The sequence below is a fragment of the Abramis brama genome (assembly GCF_963993115.1).
Source record: "Abramis brama genome assembly, chromosome: 16".
Classification (NCBI taxonomy): Eukaryota; Metazoa; Chordata; class Actinopteri; order Cypriniformes; family Leuciscidae; genus Abramis; species Abramis brama.
Genome location: NC_139978.1, coordinates 953,260 through 965,605, shown reverse-complemented (window position 1 = coordinate 965,605; position 12,346 = coordinate 953,260). Strand labels below are relative to the sequence as shown.

At 42.8% G+C, this 12,346-nt stretch overlaps 1 protein-coding gene across 1 annotated transcript in view; it reads left to right on the top strand.

The window, feature by feature from the left end:
- LOC311065799 (acylamino-acid-releasing enzyme-like) overlaps positions 1 to 12,346 on the top strand; it is a 34,230-nt gene that overhangs the window by 21,312 nt on the left and 572 nt on the right. Inside the window, exons 17-22 of the mRNA XM_084086548.1 lie at positions 3,335 to 3,418; positions 3,537 to 3,617; positions 4,869 to 4,957; positions 8,637 to 8,827; positions 10,839 to 10,941; positions 11,728 to 11,834. Coding sequence (XP_083942674.1) covers positions 3,335 to 3,418; positions 3,537 to 3,617; positions 4,869 to 4,957; positions 8,637 to 8,827; positions 10,839 to 10,941; positions 11,728 to 11,834 — 655 coding nt within the window. The remainder of the gene's footprint in view (positions 1 to 3,334; positions 3,419 to 3,536; positions 3,618 to 4,868; positions 4,958 to 8,636; positions 8,828 to 10,838; positions 10,942 to 11,727; positions 11,835 to 12,346) is intronic.

Genomic DNA, 12,346 nt, shown 5'->3' with positions numbered 1-12,346 from the left:
AATACCGTAAGATCTCTGTGTGTGTGTGTGTGTGTGTGTGTGTGCCCTCAACCCGGGCAGGACAACACACAATACCGTAAGATCTGTGTGTGTGTGTGTGTGTGTGTGCCCTCCACCCGAGCAGGACAACACACAATACCGTAAGATCTCTGTGTGTGTGTGTGTGTGTGTGTGTGCCCTCCACCCGAGCAGGACAACACACAATACCGTAAGATCTGTGTGTGTGTGTGTGTGTGTGTGCCCTCCACCCGAGCAGGACAACACACAATACCGTAAGATCTGTGTGTGTGTGTGTGTGTGTGCCCTCAACCCGAGCAGGACAACACACAATACCGTAAGATCTGTGTGTGTGTGTGTGTGTGTGTGCCCTCCACCCGAGCAGGACAACACACAATACCGTAAGATCTGTGTGTGTGTGTGTGTGTGTGTGCCCTCCACCCGAGCAGGACAACACACAATACCGTAAGATCTGTGTGTGTGTGTGTGTGTGTGTGTGCCCTCCACCCGAGCAGGACAACACACAATACCGTAAGATCTGTGTGTGTGTGTGTGTGTGTGTGTGCCCTCCACCCGAGCAGGACAACACACAATAGGTGGTTTGCAGTCACGTGATTGTGATGACGCGCGAAATTCAGATGGAGGGCAGGAAGTGAAGAGCGGAATGGACGAGATGGAGGAAAGTCCGAACTGTACTACTTTAGACACTATTACAAGCGAAAAATATAACAAAAAAATTAAACATATGTTGGACGTGATCTTTACGCCAGGAAGAGGAGCGATTTTTCAACTGAATTGAAAGATTTGCCTGTAACGTTACGTTTGTCTTCAGTTACAGGGGTAACTTACAAACCCAAAGAAAAGAAGAAACAATTACTTTGACTTTACAAAGTTCGGAAACTGGTACGTTACACAAACATACTAGCCACATAAGTTGTATTAATTCACCTTTGACGAGGTGATCACTGCACAAACGGGCATTTTCCGATTCGGCTCCTCCCGACCGCAGACGTGGGTTTGCAAGCAGAGTAGGCGGCCAGCCGATTTTGCCGGGGCTTCAGTCCCGAATGTATTTTGAAATTTTAACTGACAAATATGAAACCGGACAATAGCCTATTGTAAACCTCCGAAATCATAAGTTGCCTTATTTCATTGTGCTATGGTTTTGCTGCTGTCTTTGACTGGTGATTGTTGAAATCTGTCTCACACAGAGACGCACCACGTGAGCGATTTCAGCCTATCCTAGATTTCTCCAGGATTTGCGCGCAACAGCAAACAATCTCACAGCAATTAAATTTGTTTTATAAATAACGCAGTCAGCAGCGCCGCACAGTCCTCTGTCAGATGAGATGTTGTCACGGTATATGTCCGAATATAAAACTCAGAAACACGAACTTTCCTGTCGTGTCAGCCGTGCGCTCGAGGCGCGCACTCTTCAATATCACGCACTAATGCAATCAATACATCTAGCCTAAATCGTTCATGACATTCTTTTAACTATAAGCAACCCAATTTGTCTAGATATGTAATATTATTTCCTTTGTATAATGAGCTTGTCTTTGTTTTAAATTATATTGTATTTTTATTGTGAGTGCATGTGAACTGCTGCACAGTCGTGTGATTTAGTCAGCTTGATTAACATTATTACAACTTAATAATGTTAAGTTATTAATAATGTGCCCTCCACCCGAGCATGACAACACACAATACCGTAAGATCTGTGTGGGTGTGTGTGTGTGTGTGTGTGTATGTGTGTGTGTGTGTGTGTGTGTGTGCCCTCCACCTGAGCATGACAACACACAATACCGTAAGATCTGTGTGTGTGTGTGTGTGTGTGTGTGTGTGTGCCCTCCACCTGAGCATGACAACACACAATACCGTAAGATCTGTGTGTGTGTGTGTGTGTGTGTGTGTGTGTGTGTGTGCCCTCCACCTGAGCAGGACAACACACAATACCGTAAGATCTGTGTGTGTGTGTGTGTGTGTGTGTGTGGTGTGTGTGTGTGTGTGTGTGCCCTCCACCTGAGCATGACAACACACAATACCGTAAGATCTGTGTGTGTGTGTGTGTGTGTGTGTGTGTGTGTGTGGTGTGTGTGTGTGTGTGTGTGCCCTCCACCTGAGCATGACAACACACAATACCGTAAGATCTGTGTGTGTGTGTGTGTGTGTGTGTGTGTGTGCCCTCCACCTGAGCATGACAACACACAATACCGTAAGATCTGTGTGTGTGTGTGTGTGTGTGTGTGTGTGTGGTGTGTGTGTGTGTGTGTGCCCTCCACCTGAGCAGGACAACACACAATACCGTAAGATCTGTGTGTGTGTGTGTCTGTGTGTGTGTGTGTGTGTGTGGTGTGTGTGTGTGTGTGTGCCCTCCACCTGAGCAGGACAACACACAATACCGTAAGATCTGTGTGTGTGTGTGGTGTGTGTGTGTGTGTGTGTGCCCTCCACCTGAGCAGGACAACACACAATACTGTAAGATCTGTGTGTGTGTGTGTGTGTATGTGTGTGCCCTCCACCTGAGCATGACAACACACAATACCGTAAGATCTGTGTGTGTGTGTGTGTGTGTGTGTTCACTAGGCCTGTCCCCATCCTACAGATAACTGTAATTAACCATTTAATTAGGGACCAAGCACTGAAGGTGTGTAGGCAACTATTATAATCGTTGGCGTTCCTATTATTATTATTATTCTTTTTCCGCTTCTTCTTGGCACACAGATGGAGGACAGACTGAACTGTCACCAAAGCAAATCTGGAGTCTCTAACTCTATCCCTCTAGCGCCACCAACTGTCCAAAGTTGAAACAAACTAGATACAAAATTCCATGCGCTCAAGGCGATTCGACTGCACCGTGACGTCATTTTCCGGCATGAAAATGTTTCCGCCATTTGGAATTAGTCAAACTCCTCCAAGGCCATTTCATGAAAATGTAACTGGATCATCTTCAGGCCAACAAACAGTTGATTTGTCAAACAGTTCTCGAAATAATGCGCAAACGACTTTGGCGAAGTTTACTGCCAAAATGAACGTGAGGCTATTGCCTATCTCTGCAACGCTTTAGCGTATTCTGACCAAAATTGGTGTGTTATGACATACATGACCTGAGTCTACCTGCACAGTTTCGGTGCAGTGCCCCCTAGTGGTCAGGAGATATGAAACATTTTTGCTTATAACTTCTGAATGCCTTGACCAAAAATCACAAAACTGGTTTCAGGCAGCGCCACCTTGTGGTCAAAAGTTTTAATTAAAAATCTTGACAGTCCTAGTGTTCATATGTTGCACTGTACAGTATATCTGCATGGAAAAATAACAACTATCTGTTCTTCTTTAGCTGGTTTGGACTTTGATGCGATTCTGCTGAAGCCAAAGGAAACGACGGAGGGAAGCAAACTACCTCTCATCGTCATGCCACACGGTCTGCCCTCTACTGACACTTATATTTCACAATATAAAAGTGATGTAAGAAAACGTTAATGTCTTGCTGTACTGATTTTCTCTGTGTGTGTGTGTGTGTGTGTGTGTGTGTGTGTCAGGCGGCCCTCATTCAGTGCTGGTGACAGAATGGATTTTGTCCACAGCGGTTCTGTGTAAGATGGGCTTCGCTGTCCTGCTGGGTGAGGAGAGCTCATAGTTTACACTAGGGGTGTAACGATATCCTCATGTCACGATTCAATACATATCACGATACTGAACTCACAATACGATATTATTGCGATACTCCAAGACACATGATTTCGAAGATTCAAATTAGGGCTGCACAATTAATCGAATTTCTAATCGCGATTACGATTATGGATCCCACGATTACGTAATCGTTCAAAGCCGCGATTACAAAAAAAAAAAAAAAAAAATCCACTCTGCGTGCATTTAGAGCATGTTATGAGAGGCGAATCACAACTACTTCAGAAAACCCGGCACAATAGGAACTACCAGGCAGTGACGTATATGTACTCTGAAATAAAGTCTTTCACCTCAGAAAAACAGACGTTCTTGTCCTGTCAGCCGTTATAGGCTACTGTGCTCGTAGCGCACACTCTTCAATTGCACGCGCAAATGCAGCGGCGCGCGCTGTGTTTAAGTGCAAAGGAAACTACGAGCATGCAACGTTGTTACGTTGTAAATTAGTAAGTCACGAAATAAAAGTAAAATACCAATAAATCACGTTACTGGTACGTCGTGTGTTAGCTGAGAAGGATTTGCATGCAGGGATGATTTTCATTCTATTCGCCAGGAGCAGTTTCCATGTTTCATTAACAGTTCTTGTTAATATTGTGTAGGCCTATTCACCACCATGGTAACTGTCATTTCAATATTAACCCCAAAATGCCACTTTATTTTTTTACTTTGTGTTATTTTTTTATATTTTTAAATGACTGTGGTGGCTCATTCCAACATTGTATTAACAATGCTAGTTTGGGACTGCTATTTAATAGCTTTAGCATAGGCCTAATGTTTATTTATTAGTAGTCTTTACTGTTAGTCATATTCTTACAATTTATGTGTATGTTAAGTAAAGGGGGACAGTGTGTGTGTTCACAATTTTTAAGTAAACATGTATAATAATATGTCTATATATACATTATATATATGTCTATATATATATATATATATATATATATATATATATATTCAATGTAAATTATGATAATCGTAATTAATAATCGCAATTACAATTTCAAGGGAATAATCGACAATTATGATTTTTGTCATAATCGTGCAGCCCTAATTCAAATGACATGAGTGTGAGTAAATGGCAGAATTTAAGCCAAACGTCTAGGCTAATATCGTAATGTTAGGGCCGTATGGGCAGGAATGAGTCGATGTCAATGATTTTGTGTCATTTTTCCGATGTGTGTTTCCTGTAGTGAATTACAGAGGCTCACTTGGCTTTGGTCAGGATAACATCTCCTCCTTGCCTGGAAACATCGGTACGCAGGACGTGAGAGACGTGCAGGTAAACACTAACACTCGCTGGTCACATGATCACATCATCAAGCATCACAGCAGTGTTGGGGAAAGTTACCTTTAAAAGCAATGCATTACAATATTGCGTTACTAAATGCGTTACATTACTTGTAGAGGCAGAGTACAGCGGTGTACAGTAGAGGCAGAGTACAGCGGTGTACAGTAGAGGCAGAGTACAGCGGTGTACAGTAGAGGCAGAGTACAGTAGTGTACAGTAGAGGCAGAGTACAGTAGAGGCAGAGTACAGTAGTGTACAGTAAAGGCAGAGTACAGTAGTGTACAGTAGAGGCAGAGTACAGCGGTGTACAGTAGAGGCAGAGTACAGCGGTGTACAGTAGAGGCAGAGTACAGTAGTGTACAGTAGAGGCAGAGTACAGTAGAGGCAGAGTACAGTAGTGTACAGTAAAGGCAGAGTACAGTAGTGTACAGTAGAGGCAGAGTACAGTAGTGTACAGTAGAAGCAGAGTACAGCGGTGTACAGTAGAGGCAGAGTACAGCGGTGTACAGTAGAGGCAGAGTACAGTAGTGTACAGTAGAGGCAGAGTACAGTAGTGTACAGTAAAGGCAGAGTACAGTAGTGTACAGTAGAGGCAGAGTACAGTGGTGTACAGTAGAGGTAGAGTACAGTAGAGGCAGAGTACAGTAGTGTACAGTAGAGGCAGAGTACAGTAGAGGCAGAGTACAGTAGTGTACAGTAAAGGCAGAGTACAGTAGAGACAGAGTACAGTAGTGTACAGTAGAGGCAGAGCACAGTAGAGACAGAGTACAGTAATGTACAGTAGAGGTGGAGTACAGTAGAGGCGGAGTACCGTAGAGACAGAGTACAGTAGTGTACAGTAGAGGCAGAGTACAGTGGAGACAGAGTACAGTGGTGTACAGTAGAGGCAGAGTACAGTAGAGACAGAGTACAGTAGTGTACAGTAGAGGCGGAGTACCGTAGAGACAGAGTACAGTAGTGTACAGTAGAGGCGGAGTACCGTAGAGACAGAGTACAGTAGTGTACAGTAGAGGCAGAGTACAGTGGAGACAGAGTACAGTGGTGTACAGTAGAGGCAGAGTACAGTAGAGGCAGAGTACAGTGGTGTACAGTAGAGGCAGAGTACAGTGGTGTACAGTAGAGGTAGTGCACAGTAGTGTACGGTAGAGGCAGAGTACAGTAGAGCACATTAGAGGTAGTGTACAGTAGAGACAGAGTACAGTAGTGTACAGTAGAGGTAGTGCACAGTAGTGTACAGCAGAGACAGAGTACAGTAGAGGTAGAGTACAGTAGTGTACAGCAGAGACAGAGTACAGCAGTGTACAGTAGAGGCAGAGTACAGTAGAGGAAGTGTATAGTTTTGTACAGTAGAGGCAGAGTACAGTAGAGTACATTAGAGGTAGAGTACGGTAGAGGCAGAGTCCAGCAGTGTACAGTAGAGGCAGAGTACAGTAGTGTACAGTAGAGGGAGTGTATAGTTTTGTACAGTAGAGGTAGAGTACAGTAGCGGCAGAGTACAGTAGAGGGAGTGTATAGTTTTGTACAGTGGAGGCAGAGTACAGTGGAGGCAGAGTCCAGTAGTGTACAGTAGAGGAAGTGTACAGTTTTGTGCAGTGGAGGCAGAGTACAGTGGAGGCAGAGTACAGTAGAGGCAGAGTCCAGTAGTGTACAGTAGAGGAAGTGTACAGTTTTGTGCAGTGGAGGCAGAGTACAGTGGAGTACAGTGGAGGCAGAGTACAGTAGAGGCAGAGTCCAGTAGTGTACAGTAGAGGAAGTGTACAGTTTTGTGCAGTGGAGGTAGAGTACAGTAGAGGTAGTGTACAGTTTTGTACTGTAGAGTACGGTAGTGTACAGTAGAGGAAGTGTACAGTTTTGTGCAGTGGAGGTAGAGTACAGTAGAGGTAGTGTACAGTTTTGTACTGTAGAGTACGGTAGTGTACAGTAGAGGAAGTGTACAGTTTTGTGCAGTGGAGGTAGAGTACAGTAGAGGTAGTGTACAGTTTTGTACTGTAGAGTACGGTAGTGTACAGTAGAGGAAGTGTACAGTTTTGTGCAGTGGAGGTAGAGTACAGTAGTGTACAGTAGATGAAGTGTACAGTTTTGTACAGTAGAGGTAGAGTCCAGTAGTGTACAGTAGATGAAGTGTACAGTTTTGTGCAGTGGAGGTAGAGTACAGTAGAGGTAGTGTACAGTTTTGTACTGTAGAGTACGGTAGTGTACAGTAGAGGAAGTGTACAGTTTTGTGCAGTGGAGGTAGAGTACAGTAGAGGTAGTGTACAGTTTTGTACTGTAGAGTACGGTAGTGTACAGTAGAGGAAGTGTACAGTTTTGTACAGTAGAGGTAGAGTACTGTAGAGTACAGTAGAGGCAGAGTCCAGTAGTGTACAGTAGAGGAAGTGTACAGTTTTGTGCAGTGGAGGCAGAGTACAGTAGAGGTAGTGTACAGTTTTGTTCTGTTGAGTACGGTAGTGTACAGTAGAGGAAGTGTACAGTTTTGTACAGTAGAGGTAGAGTACTGTAGAGTACAGTAGAGGCAGAGTCCAGTAGTGTACAGTAGAGGAAGTGTACAGTTTTGTGCAGTGGAGGCAGAGTACAGTAGAGGTAGTGTACAGTTTTGTTCTGTTGAGTACGGTAGTGTACAGTAGAGGAAGTGTACAGTTTTGTACAGTAGAGGTAGAGTACTGTAGAGTACAGTAGAGGTAGAGTACTGTAGAGTACAGTAGAGGCAGAGTCCAGTAGTGTACAGTAGAGGAAGTGTACAGTTTTGTACAGTAGAGGTAGAGTACAGTAGTGTACAGTAGATGAAGTGTACAGTTTTGTACAGTAGAGGTAGAGTACAGTAGAGGTAGTGTACAGTTTTGTACAGTAGAGGTAGAGTACAGTTTTGTACTGTGGAGGTAGAGTACAGTAGAGTACAGTAGAGGGCGCCACTCAAACAAACCTTTCAGCTGCTGTTATTCTGGATTAAAGAACAATAGGATACAGGAGAAGGAAGTTCAACACTCTTATTTCTAAATCTAATCTAAAGTCATTTTTGCTTATTAGTATGGATGAATTAGATAATTGAAGGTCAGCAGCAAAGACACTGGTTAATAAAGTGAGATTAAACACAAAGTATAATTGTGTAATTTAATATAGTTAATTGTAAAGGTTATGCATAAAATTCTGAAATTGCTTTTTACTGTTTTTATTCATTTTGAGGAATACTGAATGTTTTTGTGCAAGTGAGACGAGTAAATGCATGTTTACATTTAGTCTAGAACTAAAATAACCATCATGTTTACACAGCACACACAGACACACACACACACACACACAACACCTCACTTTATTTCTCTCAACATGTGGACAGGAGAGCTGTCAGTCAATAAATGGGAACTTACTTATTTGAAAAAGATATTTTGTTGTAAACTTAAAAAGTATTGCTTTACTTAACTAGTTACTTGAAAAAGTAATCTGATTACATAACTCAAGTTACTTGTAATGAGTTACACACAACACTGAGCATCAGGATAACCAAATATGTGAAATGTTAAATTAGTATTTATTTTGGTATTTGGTTATACTAAATAAATTAGTGTTTATTTTCCATATTTTCAGAAGGCCCTGCTGGAATAATTAGCGGCATACGTGTTGTGACTCTACTTCAGTCTGTATGTGTATAATAAAGTGTTTGTTTAACTCTGGTCAGTTTGCGGTAGACAGTGTTCTGAAGCTCGGAGACTTCGACCAGCAGAAGATCGCTGTGATTGGAGGATCTCACGGTGGATTCCTGGCTTGTCATCTGATTGGACAGTATCCTGAGTTTTACAAGGCGTGTGTGGCTCGAAACCCCGTCACGAATCTGGCCTCCATGATCGGCAGCACAGACATTCCCGACTGGTAATGTGACATGAACCATCATCACACTAAATTGTATTAGGGGGATTTCAGATCAAATTTAACCAATTTATTGTTTCACCCTTATTTCTGTTTGAGTGGTGAAATTATACACCAGTTTAAAGTTTTTTTGCAATTCTTTCCATACTCAGTGATGTGAAATATTAAAGTGCCCCAATATACTTTTTAGGATATTCGCTTTCATGCAGGGTGTAATAGAGCTGTCAGTGAATGTTAAAGGGATACTTCAGGATTTAGCATTAAGTTTTGTATCAGCAGAAAACCTGTAGTATTTTCTAATTACCGTGCTTTCCACCCTCATATCCCCCTGAGACGAGAGATTTATGTATTTTTTTGTCTGGAAAAAATCCTCCGATGACGCAAAAATCGTCATTTTGCGTCATCTGAGGATTTTTGCGCCAGAGGCGAGAGACTCCAGCCAGTAGGAGGCGCTGTCCCGCATGTCTTCGACCCGCCCATAGAGGGATCTCACTCACAGAATCTACACACAGTGTCAGCCGTCTTTCTTTGGAAGCTAAGCTAGCAGGCTCTTGTTCTGTGGAGAAAGCTGAGTAGTAGGGGTTACCATCCTCTTTTTCCCGGACATGTCCGGCCGTCGAGATCGTCCAAAATGTCCGGGATTCGGCTTTTGCGTTCTGCGGTTGCCATTCATTGTTTACATGCACACCTCTTGTTTCAGTCTAACTGAATTCACTCCGACTGGTGAGTCTGAATGTAGTGTTTACATGAACGCTAAACAAGTGATCGGTTGATGTGCGTTTTAACATTGCTAAGAAAATTCCCGCTCCTCCGTGAGAGATTCGAGACCGGTGCGTCTCACAGGTGTCGCTCTCATCAGTGATCACGCCGCCGGCCTCGCGCCGTTCTCCCTCAGCCTCGTCCTGCTCGCCACAGTAAACATGATGTCGTTCTCCCGCGTCCCTCAGCCTCGTCCTGCTCGCCACAGTAAACATGATGTCGTTCTCCCGCGTCCCTCAGCCTCGTCCTGCTCGCCACAGTAAACATGATGAATGGCGACTCTAGAACGCAAAAGCCGAATCCCGGACATTTTGGGCGATCTCGAAATCCCGGCCAGACTCGTCACGGAGACTCACTAGTAGCCTAGCCTTGTTGTTTTCAACTGCGCTCTCTTACCGGTAGGCGTGGCTTGGGAGTGGCCTCGTAGGGCAAGCGAAGCAAGTGCATTCTGGGAGTTGTTGTCTTTCATCCACATGAGCCAAAAATAAATTTTCTGGCTTTTCTTAGTCTAGAAAGCTCCAAATTCAAAAATAATTTCACATTTCTTCTACATAAATGACCCATTTTAAATAAACATTCATCTTTCCAGAGGTGAAGTATCCCTTTAAAGGTCTGCAAAGATCAAAGTTCAAATAAATAAAGTTTTTGTCTCCTAAACGAAAGAAGTGATTCTGAACTGAAACGAGTCGTCAGTAATTCAGTCTCTCGTCCTGCTGAACATGTGTAGGGTTGTTACTAATTTGCATAATGCCAGCCTGTGGTGTTGATTGGCTGAGCAGCGTCTCTTAGCCCCGCCCTCAAACACTGTAGTGTATCTGAGACTGGAAGTTTACCTGCGGCTGGGACGGTAATCCGAGGATAACTCCTCGCTAACTCCACCGGGATCTCGTGTGTGCGGAGAAACTCTCGTTACGCCCTGTTCATAACGGTCCGATCTTAAGGAGATCAGGCCGGCTGTAGGTGTTATTCGCCCGACAGAACGTACACAAAACAAGAAACGGCACGTACAAAAACAGCCATACATGGCACTGAGCCGCTGCAACTGTGTGCGCCGCCATTTACAATAATGGCACTTTAATGCAACACAATTATTATTATTTTATTTAAAGGAGAATAGATTATAGGGAGTCGGTGCCTGATCCAGTGTAATGCAAAACAAAAGTACAAAAGTAGGCTTTCCTTTTCGTTTCTTTTGCTTTGCAGTGAAATAAGACTAATGTACTGTGATATCGCCCTGATGTGTGTGTGTGTTCAGGTGTATGGTGGAAGCTGGATATGAATATAACACAGACGTTCAGATTGAAGCTGCTACTCTCGAGCAAATGTTGAACAAGTCCCCTATAAAACACGTGAGCAAGGTGAGCGGATGCATTAGTTATTGTTCTTTATTCCTAACTGGCTAACACTTCCGTTATTAATGAGTAACTATGCAGGACTAATGAGTAGTTCTACATTAACACTTCAGCTACTATCAACTAATGTAGAAACAAGCTTAACTAATCAGTGAGTGATATCACATTTAGGACTAAGATAGTTCCTTATTAGGTAATCAGTAATTACTGAATGAGATTGGCATCATTAAGAACTAATAGGTAATTGTGACAAATTATAAAGAATTACTAATTAATTACTAATCACAACATTAACATCGTCTTTTTTTACTCTGAACGTGGTCATAAAATGCGTCACTAATTACTCAAGTGTTGCCTCGTCACTCTCCAAGCACTGCTAGTGATCTGGACCTTATTTTAAAGTGAAAAACATCTTTAGCAATAATTGTCCAGATCACATAGTGAGTAGGCAACACTTGAGTAATTAGTGATGTGTTTTATGACTATATTCAGAGTAAAAATGATGACTGATTAAGTCTCAGACACACGATTATGTTCTTTACAATTTGTCAGTTGGTTAATAGTTATTAATGAGGCTAATCTCATTCAGTAATTATTGATTACATAATAAGGAACTATTGCCTAACTGTGATATCACTCACTGATTAGTTAAGCTTGTTTCTACATTAGTTAGTAGTAGCTGAAGTGTTAATGTAGAACTACTCATTAGTCCTGCATAGTTACTCACTAACGACGGTCCATTATTCTGAAGTGTTGTTCTTCACTGCACGGTTTGTAACGTTTGTTCCTCAGGTGAAAGCCCCAGTGCTCCTGATATTGGGTGAGGAGGACAGGCGTGTTCCCAGTAAGCAGGGCGTGGAGTACTACCGAGCGCTGAAGGCCTTGCAGGCGCCAGTGAGGTGAGTTACAGCGGATCATTCATAGCAAAGTCATTACCGTTCGCATGGATACGCAGAAGCAACTAATAATTCTGTATTATGAATTTTTAAGGCCAGACAAGTCATTTGTTGAGGTCAATTTGTAAAGAAAGACACACGCATACACACATATATGTTCAAACGCACACACTTATAGACTAAACACGTGATACGCATGTTCACGCCATCAGCGTTCTCACAGATTCACGTTTTTGGGGCTTGAGCGGAGATGATAACGTTTACATTTGGATCCTGTTTTAAAGTTTGCGTTCTCGAGCTCCAAACACTGTTGTGTGAATGAACGGCCAGAACACATTAAAAGTTTCTGTTTCAGTTCAAACGGTGTGTGTTAGTGGCCGCTAAGTTAATAACTAATGATCTTTACAACGGAAGTGAATCAATCAAAACTAACTTTAGCTGGACAATAACTTTATGTTACTGTAATCTCCTGTTCTCACTGTAAAGCTGCTGTGAAACATCTGTATTGTTAAAGC